At 43.0% G+C, this 14,582-nt stretch overlaps 1 protein-coding gene across 1 annotated transcript; it reads right to left on the reverse strand.

Annotated features, from left to right (window-relative positions):
* Positions 1-14: 14 nt before the first annotated feature.
* Positions 15-14,430, reverse strand: LOC134160063 (nucleolar RNA helicase 2-like). Its single transcript, XM_062611706.1, has 16 exons — positions 14,424-14,430; positions 13,865-14,367; positions 13,374-13,661; positions 11,854-11,929; positions 10,712-10,890; positions 9,635-9,752; positions 8,790-8,975; positions 7,294-7,439; positions 6,893-7,042; positions 5,544-5,705; positions 4,837-4,956; positions 3,563-3,636; positions 2,430-2,589; positions 1,563-1,697; positions 762-806; positions 15-271 (listed from the first exon to the last, which is right to left on the reverse strand). The coding sequence occupies exons 1-16, from the start codon at positions 14,428-14,430 to the stop codon at positions 86-88; spliced, it is 2,535 nt and encodes an 844-aa protein (XP_062467690.1). The 3' UTR covers positions 15-85.
* Between the last annotated feature and the right edge of the window lie 152 nt (positions 14,431-14,582).

Raw genomic sequence — 14,582 nt, forward strand, 5'->3', positions numbered from 1 at the left:
ATAAGGACAAAGAGGAACGGCGAGCAGGTTTTTACTCTTTGATAAAAGTCAGCTCAGTCCACATCTGTACCAGAGGCTAATCAAGTCATTTGTTAAAATCATGCCATCGGTTTCCATTCTTAAACCAGTTGTTTCTCTTGAAGCCGCCACCGCCTTGCCTCCCATTTCCGAACTTGGAGAACCCTCGTCCTGCCTCCTGGGGGCATTCTTCCAGCTCAGGCAGTTCTTTTGCCACTGACAGTTGCCAACGCCTGGTGTCCGTCCACTGTTCCTGAAAAAAAAAAACAACATAACCGGATGTCGTGGGACCGCAGGTGCGTCCAAGGTAAACTACTGCATTCAATCTTGCTCATAAGGCATTTCCAGATAAATCCCACCCACACCAAAATAGGCCAGCATAGTGCTCCTGGGAGACAACTCAGTCCTGTGACAAAGGATAAACAATCACAAAAGGACCAGAGTGAGTGAAGTCAACAGAAAACTAGTTAACTCTCAAATACACTGGAGAGGTCAAACACAACAGCAGCCAAAGAACAAACGATTTAGTTTAATAAAAAAATACTAAGAATTAAAATGAGAAAGAGACATAACAAGGTATTTTCTAACGACTGTGCTGTGCTTGTTCTAATGACTCTTGTTTGTGCAACATGTTCATTAAAACACAAACCTTATCCTTCCAAACCACCCTGTATTCTACCCTATACATGGCAAACATTTAAAATCCTCAGGTTCTAAAGCCAATTCTGACTATAAGAACTTACCTGTATGTTACTCAGCTCGCCAACAGGGACATCAAAGCACACCCCCTACAGCAGGGAAAAAAAAAAGCCATTTGCTTTCCAAAGACATATCCAAGAAAGGAGACACACACAGCTCCAGGCAGGCAGCAACTGCAACTACTTACACACACTAAGTGTGTAAGGAATGGCAGAAAGCATGGTCTTTTGCGAGAAGCTTTTTATAAGCTCTGTGCCGACAGCAACATCGCCTGCCATCAGCCTGTTTAAAAGTAAGACAGGCATCATCTGAAACCACAAGCTCCCTGACAACACACTTGCAAAGGAGACAAGTGTCAGAAATGTCACAGGCTGACAGTCAGGTGAATGCTGTACTGCTCAGGTCAGTCAGTCACTGTTTTACAGATGTCTTCTTGTGGTGGTGGTATATAGTACTAGCATGAACTTACAATATAAAGGTCAAAACAAGCACTCCCATTATATACATATTTCTGATGACACCCTCTTTATTTTTTTTTCCTAAAGAAAAAATTCCTGCATTGTCATTTAGGAGCAGAATCTCCATGCAAGTAAGAGTCTTAAAAACACTAGCTTTAATGCTTTTTATTTGACTGGGGGGGGGGGGCTGTTTTAAATAATGAATACATAAACAGCAGTTTCAGGGCGTTCATGATAGGTTAACATTTTCTGAAAAATGAGATTAAATGGGGACAGAGTGAGGTATCACACTTCTGTACTAATATTTCAGACTGCCTGCCTCGATCACTGCAAAAACTGGCCAAACACACCCACCCACCCTTCCTTCCCAAGGCTGGGCCATCATACCATCTTCCCCTTGAGGAACCGCATTGAGGATACTTTGGAATCTACTTCTTCACCAAGCTGCTCTTTTAGTCCTCGCCAGGCATAGCTCATTGTATGCATTTCTATTGAACACTTCAACACCATGGTCACGAAGCCCTTCAGGAAACAAACAGAAAAATGTTTGTAAGACTAAACTTGGCTGGGCAGCCTGTAACTCACTAACTAATGAACTACTCAATAAATAACTTGGTATTAAATACTACATTACAATAACAAGAAATCAATTTCCCAAAACTGAAGCAACTAAAATCCTCCTAAGAAGCTGAAGGCATACATCTCACATAGGACTGCCCATTGACAGAAAGACCAAGAGCATTTCTGCACTCCAGCCAGAAGAAGACATATTTATTTAATATATACAGTAAGTTACTGCTACAAACTAGGCCAAGTTCTCCCTAAATGCACCAGAAAAAGGAAGTGCCATACTTTTCTTGTCAAGTTCTCTTTGAAATCAGGTAATCAAATGATAGACTTACTGAAATATTACGGAAATATAAGAGCTTCCTGGGAAGGGAAAACTACAATAGCACAAACCCATCTATTGGCTTGTAAAATGTCATTAAATTCTCTTAGGCAAAGAGATTTGTCACTTTGATCTCTGGAGAAATTCTTTTAATTTTAGAAAATTTACTGATATCAAGTTTTTCTGGTTTCTTGTATAGTATCAGTAAGAGCTGATTTCAATTAAGGAACAAGGAACAAACCAGAAGCTGGGGATAAAAGCTACTCAGAAGCCCTACTGAAAGAGCCTGAGAAGATGCCACACTTGGACCGGATGTAAGCAGTTCATTTATCCATTCCTGTTAACACAAGTATCATATTATTTACCGCAGTTGAGTTGAGTAAGGAGCGCTGCTGTATGTAAGATGCCCCAGAAATATGGGCTAGAGCTGCAGCCAGGGCAGCAACTGCCCCTTTTTCATCTATGAGCTCTTGAGCAGATTTTCTGAAGTAGTCTACTGCAGAAGGAGGAATGGCCTCCAACAACCTACATGGGTGACAACAGAAGTTCAATAGATCAGCAAAGGCCTGTGTGAAGTGCAGTTACGTTTAAGACAAACAGCTTTCAAGATTAACAAATTATCTCTAAAAGCCTTGGCTCTCCTGCTTCGTTACCACTCCATTAACTCAACGCTTTCACGATGTTGAATACCCACATTCTCATTAAGCAAAGCCTCTTGAAAGATGTGTTCAAAACTGAGGATGTACAACATGGCCTGTTTGACAGCACTGATAAAAATGTCAAGGGAAGGCTCTCAAATATCAGCATTCTTACAGCTGTACCCTTGGTTCTACTTCACAAGGAAGAGAAGCAAACCACTACAATGCCACTCTCAGTGCAAGATGATTAAATCATTTATTTCTGGGAGAGGCAGTGAAAACAACCTTGAAAGTGGAGAACAGCTACCTCTCTAACACTATTTGTGGTACACCAGCACCTCCCACCATTTTTCCATACATGGTGAACCCAACATCGTGTCCATGGTCTCCTTTACACCACTCAATCCTCGCTATATAATAATCTCTGTCTAGTGGGACAGCAAATGTAAACAGAGCCATATGGAATAAAAAACCCCTCACCCTTAGGATAGAATGATACAAAGAAACACAGGACAGTGCTACAACACCCTCACTAGGGCAAAGTTTAACTCCTCAACATGCTAAGTATTGCTCTTTACACGCTGTTACTGTATCATCTGAGTAGATAAAATAAGTTTCCCTTCATGACAGTAATTCCCTGTTTTGCCATCGATTTTGGATATAAACAAAGGTTAATATTTGCAAGCACACAGAAGCTCATTGATATCATCTTATGAAAACAAATCAGTATCTACATGCAAAGCAACTGACTTATGACGTAAGTAGATATGCTCACATACAGGTCTGCTCCCTTAAAACTTTGCATTAACAGCACTGGTAACATATCTAGACATTTTTTAAGAACAGGCAAATAAGCTTACTTTTTGGCATCATTACTTGAAGCTTCAATTACATCTGTAGCAGAGGGAACACCTACACGCTTAAATGTAATCCCCTGAAATTAAGAAAAGAAATTACAGTCAAAGGTATGTTTAACGCTCTACAACTCAACTCTGTTTAAGTTACATTGAGACCACTAGTTATTGTTTATACCATGAACGCAGCCTTTACCTAAGTTATTTCTCAAGCTAGACTAAAGCTTTTAAATTCCTGCCGTTGTTAATCTGGAGCTACTTTACACTGAATATACATGCAGACTGTAATGCAAGGTGTGGCATGCTTCATGCATTCCTGTTACAGTCTGTCTATTGACGTCAACAGACTCATGAATGGGTTGGAGCAATCCCAGGCACAGCTACAGGCTGGGCAGAGAAGAGATTCAGAGCAGCCCTGCAGAGAAGGACTTGGGGGTGTTGGTCGATGAGAAACTTAACATCAGCTGGCAGTGTGCACTCACAGCCCAGAAAGCCAATTGTATCCTGGGCTGCATCAAAAGGAGCGTGACCAGCAGGTTGAAGGAGGTGATCCTGCTCCTCTACTCTGCTCTCGTGAGACCTCACTTGGAGTATTGTGTGCAGTTCTGGTGTCCTCAACATAAAAAGGACATGGAACTGTTGGAACAGGTCCAGAGGAGGGCCATGAGGATGATCAGAGGACTGGAGCACCTCCCGTATGAAGACAGGCTGAGTAAGTTGGAGCTGTTCAGCCTGGAGAAGAGAAGGCTGTGTGGAGACCTCATAGCAGCCTTCCAGTATCTGAAGGAGGCCTACAAGGATGCTGGGGAGGGACTCTTCATTAGGGACTGTAGTGACAGGACAAGGGGTAATGGGTTAAAACTTAAACAGGGGAAGTTTAGATTGGATATAAGGAGGAAATTCTTTCCTGTTAGGGTGGTGAGGCACTGGAATAGGTTGCCCAAGGAAGTTGTGAATGCTCCATCCCTGGCGGTGTTTGAGGCCAGGCTGGACAGAGCCTTTGGTGACATGGTTTAGTGGGAGGTGTCCCTGCCCACGGCAGGGGGTTGGAACTAGATGATCTTAAGATCCTTTCCAACTCTAACTATTCTACGATTCTACGATTCCATGACACTGATATAAAAGCACTTACACAAAACATCAACATTTTAGGCCTATTAGTCAATAGGATGAGTTCTATACTGGAGTTCCAAGTAGTACATGGTTACAAAGTCTAAGAGTGGAAGAGTCTTTTAGGAGGTGAGTAATTTCATTAAACAAAGGTCTGAGGTACAACTCACCGCTTTGTGCTCAACTTGTTTTAGAAGATCTTCTTCTCTTCTCTGAAACAAACAAATGCAGATCCCGGTCCGGCCAGCTCGACCTGTACGTCCAGAACGATGGATGTAGGAATCAACATCCTTCAGAAATACAGACAGAACAGGAGAAAACCTAGTTATTTAAACTGTTTACATCTACACACTGGAAGAGAGAAAATGCAAGATAAATCCTAATTCAGAAACCTAAGGAACAATACATTAGGTCTCTATACCCAAATTATGGACAAACCACTCGGGCTTGCAGGTACTATGTGGCCCAAGATATGCTGCCTCAAGTTTAACAAACACTACTGACATAAGGGCATAAGGGGGGAAGGATGTCAATAAAAATGCTCAAATGAGTTTCAAAAGAAGAAAAAGGCTGCACGAATATTTTAGAGTTGTTATGAAAACAATGTTTAGAAGGGATTCAGAAAGGCTGATGTCAAATGCTATGAATGATGAATGATGTCAAAAGCTATCCTACAACTTTCCAGACTAACCAAAGCCCATCACTTCTAATTTACTCAAAGCTCAAAATATAAAAGCATAGCTAAGAAATTCTAGGCCTGTGTTTACAAATAATCCACTTTATCTGTGAATGAGAACACAATCCTGGTGAAAGAGAAACAATCCACAGTTCTGTCACAAAAAATATATTATGATTTTAGTTTCTCCATATGACTTACTTTTGGGGGTGAACACTGTATAACAAGGTCAACTTCAGGAATATCCAAACCACGGGCAGCTACATTTGTTGCAATCAGAACTTCAAACACACCATCTCTAAAGCCTTTTAATGTAATTTCTCTCTGTTTCTGTGGAATGTCACCATGCAATGACTGGGCATCCTGTCAGTGAAACAAACCATTAACATGTCATTTAACAGTGGAGTCTAGTACAGACCCCCAAATATTGTACAGAGGAAAAGAAAATAATTACACAGCTGATACCAAAGTGGTTTTATCCTTTTCTGGGACAGTGATATTCATAAGTAGTAGTTTTACCATAACGTCATTGTTTGTAGCATACCAGTCTGCCCAAAGAGCCCACTTCAGATTTCACTTCCACTGAGACAAGTGAAAGCAACTTTAATTAAACAGTGCTTGTCAAGAACTACTGAGAGACTTCACTCCCTTCACTCCCATTCCAAAACTCACAAAAGCATGAGTTTTCAGGGCATGCCCAAGCCCTATGGGTGATCTGAACAGCCTCCACTTCTAATGGGACAAGAAACAGATCAAGTATTTGACAAGGAGAAAGGGGAGAGTCACAAGCTCACAAGTCAAGTAAGTGACATGCTAAAGCATAACTTACTAGCATAAAAAAACCACATGTCATGTACTGACACAGGAACAAAGTAATTTGATTTACTGTGAAAGCAGCAGGGCCAACAGAGAAATTGTTGCCACAAGATTTTAATGTGGATAATACATGACATTTACCAGATACTGATCAAACCATGTATTCTCACCATTGCTCTTTCTCCATAAATTAGTATTTAGTATCAAACAGGATTTTCTCTAGAAAAAGTAAAATAAAATTCCAGCACCTTTCCCCAAAATAAAAAAAAAAAAATTAATTGAAGTTAGGTGCAGAGAACCTGCTCAGTGTAACACCTGAGTTCTGAACAAAGGGCAACAGAACATTCCATTCTATCACATTAGTTGATTTTCCTGGGTACTGAATGTTCAAATAATAAATACCACTAAAAGATGGGAATCCAAAAAGCACACTAATACAAGAATGACTATAAGCACTATACTAGCTACTGTTAATTATTATTCTTAACATCTCCTGGTTATTCAGCATAAGCTTCATATTTTCCATTGATTCCTTCAAGTCAAAGGAATAAAATTCACAATCACAGCCAAGAAGGTATTTTAACTTAAAAGCTCCACTTTTAGAAGCAGCTTTCAGAAATCTTAAAACCACCCACAGAAACAACTTGATCCATACACTTGCAACCTTGTATTTATTTCAGGGCATTCAGCCCCTGAACATCTATAACCACTGCTCTCTGTTCAGACAGCAGTACCTGTTTGAGTGAAGCATTCATAGCCAGTTCATTTGCTTCCTTTTTGGTCTCACAGAAGACAATGGTCCGCCCATGGCTGCCACTGTAGACTTGAATGATATCTCCCAGAACTCCTGCTCTCTGAGATGACCGACACTGTATAGCCAAATGCTATTTGGCAAATAAACATGATAAACACCTATGTTAAATCTAAGGCACACACAGGACACACAAAAACAAATGCAGGAAGATTTTTTTAAGCGTGCAAACTACTACCCCCATACGAAAGCTTTCCTTGGAAAACGTATGCATCAATCATGTGAGAAGTCATTCCAGACACCCATTTGTAATGTCAGTGCAGAACTTGTTTCACCTAGGCCAGATGCTCAGGACTTGCACTACTCTGCAGCAGAATCACTCACTTCCACAGTTGTAGCAGTTCTCTGAGTTTTCTTTCCAATCAGGTCAATCCGTTCACAATCATCTTTCATGTATTTTTTTGCTACATCATATACCCATCGTGGGCAAGTTGCAGAAAACAGCAGCGTCTGGGGGTTGTTCTCAGAACCTGCAAGGAAAGGTCATTGATTACAGCCATCACAACAGACTCTGAAACTCAAGAACTGATAAAAAAAAAAGCAAGAGTTGCTCTCAACTTGCTAAGTTTCTGTGTGTGGTAAGTCAGCCACAAGAAATCAGAAACAATGAAAACATTTTAGTACCTTTTAGACACCAAAGGCAAAATTACAGTAATATGAACAGGACCAAACTGAATCCCTCATCCTGCCTGAGAAGAAATGTAAGGCACATTTATAGTTCATCTGCTAAAAACAGTTTAGATAAGCCTGAAGTCTTCCCACATGCCTGAAAGAACTTCTCTTGATCCCTCCTTGCCTGGTATTCCAATACAACTACCTATGAACAGTATGACTGTGCGAAGGAAAAAGGCAGGCTAAAAAGGACACTCTGCAGTCCAGGGGAAGAACTACCCCAAGTGAGAACAGTTTAAAAAAAAGTATCTTGAAAAAGTCTATCCTACCTTCAGACAGGAAGAAACACACACTGCAAAGAGACACTATTATTCTCTACAACTCATTTCCAGTTACGAAGAAAACTTTTAAGATTGAATAATTATGACAACTCTTATAAAATCTATACAGATTTCCTTTTTTTAGAAGATAATCTCTATTTTTTGGCTGCCAGGACAAAGATCAACTCTAAAGAAATGAGGAGAATGTAACAGTCAAGTAAAAGACAAGTACAGACAGTGGCTGTACTGAGTCAAACACAAGATCCGTGAAGCTCATAGTACTCTCTCCAACAGCAGGCAAACACAGCCAAAGATGTGAAGAAACACTGTCAGGAACCATTTGGTGGCTTCCAGAGCCAGAAGTTAAACCGTTGCTTTTAGTAATCCTTGATATTTCTATTTCCAGTAATTTAAGCCACTTTTCAAAACTCTTGACATTAGTACAACATGGCAAAGAATTTCACACTATTAAAACAACCTCCTTCTGGTCTGTACCTACTACCTGGTGGCTTTGCTGAATGCCCACATCAGAAAAGAGCAAATATTCCCTAGCTGTCAACTTTATGTAATGATGATGTACAGAAACACCGTAACCCTAACCCTAGACTCAGTCACATCTCTCAGATTGAAGAACACTAGGCCTTAGGGATTTAGGTTGGGTTTGTTGCTTTTATTCCCTCTTTTCAACCTGACCTCCTTCCAGAGATGCCATTCCAGCCCTTCAGCCATCTGTCACCTTGCTTTGAACCTTTTCCAGTTCTACCTTACTCTCTTCTCTGAGGTCCAATACTAGCATCGCGTAAAGGATTCAAGTTGGGGGTGCATAAGCAGGCCTCAAATTGTGTTTTCTATACTGTCCGCCTTTCCTCTCCTGACATTATAATTTACCTTTTTTATAAGCAAATCCTAATATTTCTTCCACTTGTTCAGCAAAGCCCATGTCTAACATGTGATCAACTTCATCCAAAACAACATGCTTCACGCTGGAAAGTTCCAGTTTGCTATTCTGAATGTGATCTTTGATCCGTCCAGGTGTTCCCACTAGAATATCAATGCCACTTTTAAGGAGATCAACTGGAAGAAAACATGGAAAAACAAGCACAGTGTCAGTATGCTAAGAGACAACAAGGTTGTTACCAGTTACCAGTACACAGCAATACTTCTAATTTTAGAACCAAAAACCTACTGCACTTCACATTAACCTCTGAATAAACTACTACATCCAGGCTGGGTTACAAACAAGTACGTGTGACAGCAGTCCATGCTGCTGTCAGGAATGCCAGCTAAACCACAGGCAAAGTTACAGTAAGATGCACCAATTTCCAAGCAGCAATCAGCTAGCATTAGAAACCTCCAGAGCTTTATTATAGTAAAGACTCTAGTGTTTCAAATAAATTCTTTTTCACAGCTACCTCTGGAGACAGAGCTGCACACACATATGCAGTTCTCTCTTCTTCTTGGACAGTTGTCTAGTCCCAGTGTATGTCCACACAAAAAGGAAGAAATTAAAAGGACTAGTCATAGTCACTTCACAGACATACAACCGTTCTTTTAAATCAAGATTTACTGGAATTAAAATAATTTAACCCAGGCTGTATGCTTCCGTTGAAAGAAATATCGTAGTTCCTGACTGAAGTGAAACTCTGAGGGAGAAAAAAAGTCAGTTTAATCCATGAAATGCATTTGGAGATAGTCAACTCTAATCCGCTAGTAATTCCCTAGTGTTTACTTACTCTGTTCTTTATAAGGAGTTCCTCCATAAAAACACGCCACTGACAGTTTCTTAGTGAGGTTCTTGAATTCTTTGGCTACCTGTGTGGCCAGTTCCCTGGTTGGAACAAGAACCAACACCTGGAGGGAGTGAAAAGAGACAAAATGCAGCTGTTTGGGAGAGGGTGCTAGGAGAAAAGGGTTTACTTCACATTAAACAGCTTGTGCTCCCATTCTTACGACATACTTGTTCTACACTACAGAGGCGCCCATACCTCCCCACCATCCCAGCAGTATTTCCTGCCACTTGGAGCCTGCACAACACAGCCACATAGCCAGCAAGAAGAAACAAGGCAAAGCATTACAAGAGAACCGAGATGCAGAACAGCTGTATTTTTTTTTCCTTAAGCTAATGCCAGATAAAGTAGACACTTCAGTAACACTACCAAAGACAATGAAGGTGCAGTTCAGCACTAAGGATAGCAACAGCCACTAAACAATTTGGCATAGAAGGGTCTTAAAAGCAGTTTTTTAGTCTAATGATAAATATATATACTTAATTTGCATGGGGGTATCTGATCACAGGTATCTGGTTATTGATTCCATCTCAAGCTTAGGTAGAAATGTAAACACCATTTGCATTTCTTGAGTCTCCAGGCATGGAGGGGGTGGAAAGGTAGAAACACAGACAACTCAAGAGCTTTCAGTTACCACCATGGAATTTATAGTGAGAAACAACTTCAATGAATGGAGACAAGTCCTGCTGACTCAAACATTACCTCAGAAGAGGGAAGCGATTCAGCCCCAAAACTGCATGCTAATTTCCTGAGGATAGCAGTCTGGAAGTCCACCAGCTATTACTGCAGTGCCCTGACCACTCTCCCAAATGCAGACACAAGGAACCCCAAACATGAACACATTATCACTGTGATGCTGCAAAGTCTGTCACATTGTAACTCCTAATCTAATGAAAGCGTTCAGTATTACAAACACCAATAAAGGAGCAAAACGTCCCAAAATTCCTCAAAGCAATTACAAAATCACTTTCAAAAACTCCCATATTCTAAGGTTTTGATGTTAGCCTGTAAGCGGTATGTTACTTTTGGTGTGCGGCCTCTTCTCCCATCTAGCAAGACACTCTGAAGTTTTTCAATCAACGGAAGAGCAAAAGAAATGGTTTTCCCGGTTCCTGTTCGAGCTTGAGCAATTACATCTTTGCCATCATATATGGGCTGAAAAGTCCTCACTTGCACAGGGAACAGGTATTTTACACCTTGAGCTGTAAGATAATCCAAAGAGGTTTCATTAGAAAGTGAAAGATGAGAAGCCCTCATATACAACTAGCCTGAGTATGTAGGGTACATCATGTCAAATCCCATACACAATAGGAGATGCAACACAGAAGAAAACCATGTATTTTTACTTTTACTCCTACCCTAGCTCGAAAGGTATCCCGCCCCCAAACACACAGCTGAGTTACCTACAAAGAAATAGAGCTTTCTTTGTGATGGTTGGCATAAGACAACGGAAAAGGAGGAGGGGGAAAAAATACAAATACACCCCCCCCTCCATTTTTCTGCTACAGCCCAAGATTTTGTGGCAGCTTGGGTCTGAAGGTGGGGAGGAGGTGAGGGTGTTTGTGTCAAAGCATTCTAAAATTTCAGAGAGATTTTGCACAGCACAAGTGAAAACAATTCAAAAGAAACTTCCTAGGAAGGAAAATGTAAAGGATCAAGGAGAATTTTGCCTGAGGAACAAGAATCACAGAGCTTCCCGACACAGGGGACAAGAATTCTACAGCGATTACTTCCTCAAAAAAAAACAATCAAGAAGAGACACAAAAATGCCCGAAAGTATGAGAATAATCGTAGACTATATGTTTACACAAGCCAAATAGTCTTCATATACAAAACACCATTATACTTATTTAAGAAGTGGTATTGTAGACAGCAGATAGGAGATTTGAAGTAAAAACGATGCTGACAAGAAGAGAAACCCTGTCTCTAGAATGCATATCTAGGAATAACCATGCCATGGAAGAACAAATTCACCTTAAAGCACTTGAACAAAACAGAAACTTTGTTTCTACTTAACAATAGATTATTTGAATCTACAGTGACTGCTCACATGCATATTCTCACCACACAATAAATGGAAGACAATTACTCTCATCTTCTATCTCTGCTTATATGGGTAACAGCATGCAATTCTGGACAAACATTTGTTTTACACATTAACTAACCTTTGAGAAGGTTGATGGTGTTCTGGGAGAGAGGAAAATTGGAGAAGTCGCCTTCTTTTGCTTCTTCTGTCAGCTCCTAACAGGATAAAAGATGAAAAAAAAATCACTACCCCTAAGAGGTGAACAAATAACACACCCTACATAGGCACACAAGAAAAGCTATGCATTTGCCTTACCACTGTGATTTTACCAGCTACCTCCTTTCTGTTTAAAGAAAAGGAAAACCCTTGTGATACAGATTCTTCACAAAGAAGAACATGATCACAGCATAAAGTGGGAAACTCAAATCCAGCCACCCAGTATTAGAAGACAGGACACACTGACACAGGCAACCACTCAGCATGACAGAATTCTGACAAGTGAATCCTGGTTTTACATCAGTCTTAAGTAAAGACAACCTGTCAAAGTTCTTCTTACTTTTGTTACCTGCAACAATTTGTTCAAGACCACAACTACTGCTATCTCATTCCTAATTCAGATTTACCTGCACCACCTTTTAATGTCCAATTAAAACACAGGGAAACAACTGAACCTTCTGTGTGATCTTACCACATTATGCACATATGCTTGACAGGTCAGGAAAGAGAAACTATTTGTTAAAGTCTCAACTGGAGTCCACTGAAATCATCAGAAAACTATTTTTCACAGCAAAACATATTTGGTGTCACAATTCATTGTATGAAGCAGGAATTTCCCTGAACATCACATGTACTCAGTACACCACACAAACAGCTTCATAATTCTGCACACCAGTAGACACTTATTTAAAATTCACAATTTAGTTTCTACTTCAAAGACCGAAGAGATCACACCATTACACCTGTTGTACACAAAGCACTCTTCTGAATCACATTCCCATCTTAAACGAGAGGAGACTACCCACAGAAAGCCCTATTCAGGGAAGGCAAACTATGGGGCCCTCTCACACATACATTCAAGGCCAAGAATGAAACCTGAACAGAGAGAACTCCAGAAGTGGGGATTAATAAGGACAACTATGACCTTCCCTTACAGGATACCTTGCCAAATACTTCCTCAAAGGGCCAACCAGCACAAAGCAGTGCACATTTCTGGGATAGTGACTGTCTCCGCAGCAGTGAGAAACTGCTCTTTATGCTGCAGGACACAAACCAAGTTGCTACATAATGAGAAACAAATACATGGAAACTGTTTTCTGCTAGCTAGCTTCCTCCACTGCAGGATAAGCTACCTCAAACGGTTTGCCATTTGCCACAAGGAGGAAAGCATAAGGAGAGACAGCTACCACGTATGGTGCATATGCTGCTGTGCTTCACCCACCTACCTGCAGCTTGGGCAAACAGGCATGACGCTGGGCACTCTTCATTGCCCAGGACCAGGTACTGTAAATCTAAGGGGAAGAGTGGCAAATGCTGTCTACAACAGCAGCACAACGCTCCCACATCCCTCACACAGCACCCAATGCGTGTCATTAACTCCATCTGTTACCAGTACCACTTCAATTAAGCAAGACAAGGCTCTTCCGGCCACGACATTGCTACCTCTCCGTCGCTGTCGTGCTCTCCAGCGGCTGTGTTGCCGGCCACGCTCTGTACTGCCAGGGACGTCACGCCGTTGCTTACAGCGGAGGAAGGTTTCACCGTTTGCTCGGAGCCATTGCTCTCTCCAGCCAGGCCACTGCTCTTTTCCTTGATTTTCTTTGTCTTCTTAGGCAAGGGGGGTTCAAGGTCACCATCGCCCAGCCCGCTCTCCTCCGGCTGGGCCTGCTCGCCGCCAGCTTTAACGCGCCTCTTCACCTTCTCCCGCCCCTTTTTCTCCTGTGTGTTCTCCTGCCGGGGGAAAGCACGCGTCACGCGCAGGAACCGCTCCAACAACGCACTGCTCTTCGACTTCCAGCCCTGAACCACCTTCCCGTGCCCGAGCCACCCACAGTCCCCTCCAAGCCCGCGGCTGGGCCGGGCCGGGTCGGGACGTATAAAATGGCCGCTCCCGCCCAGCACGCGGCGCGCGCCCGGCCCGCGCTCGTTCCCACCTTGACCTTCCTCCGGCGGCCCCGGCGGAGAGTCTCGGCACCCGCTGGCGCCTGCGGCTCAGCGGGGCTATCGGTGGGGCCGGCGGCGGGCATGGCGGCTGACTGCTCCCCGGGGAGGTGTGCGGCAGCGCGGCTTCCCGTCTCGTAGCGGTGGCCCAAAGACCAGTGCCCCGCCCCAGCGCGCAGGAAGTGAGGTGCGGCGCCGAGGGCGACCGGCAGGCGACCGGGACCGCGGGGCAGCGCCGCCGCCAGCAGCAGCAGCGGGCCCGCCCTGGCGCCTGACAGCCAGCCCAGCCGCCGCCGGTCGCTCACCGGGGCCGCCGCTGCCCGGGCCGCAGGTAAGCCCAGCCGCGCCGCACGGCCCCACACGCCACCCATGCGGCTGCTGCGCCACCGGCCCCTGCCCGCCCCTTCCGTCGACGTTGTCCCGCCGGTCCCTTCCGCTGGCTTCCCCGGCGCTCCGAGTCTCGACCGCACCACCGCGTTCTCCCCTCCCGGGGCTCCTGCCGCAACGCTGTAACAAGGTCGCTGCACCGCAGTACCGGCGGCAAAACAATACTCGCCATATACAGTAACTCACGTAAAAGCTTAGGACATGTCTGCTTAAGGAAAGGGGAAATGGCTTTACACTGGGGAAGAGCAGATGGAAATTGAAAGTAGTTCTTTACTGAGAGTAGTGAGGAACTGACACGGGTTGCCTGGAGAAGCTGTAGCTGTC

The sequence above is a fragment of the Pezoporus occidentalis genome, unplaced genomic scaffold (assembly GCF_034315485.1).
Source record: "Pezoporus occidentalis ecotype Australia unplaced genomic scaffold, CSIRO_AGI_Poc_V1 ctg155, whole genome shotgun sequence".
NCBI lineage: Eukaryota > Metazoa > Chordata > Aves > Psittaciformes > Psittacidae > Pezoporus > Pezoporus occidentalis.

Bases quoted from the DNA above. Each gene is read 5' to 3' on its own strand.
- LOC134160063 (XM_062611706.1), bottom strand. The intron at 8,976-9,634 runs GTAAGTAAACAC...GTTTTCTTCCAG, and splicing joins AACTCCTTATAAAGAACAGA to TTGATCTCCTTAAAAGTGGC. The intron at 7,043-7,293 runs GTGAGTGATTCT...TTTGCCAAATAG, and splicing joins GAACTGCTACAACTGTGGAA to CATTTGGCTATACAGTGTCG.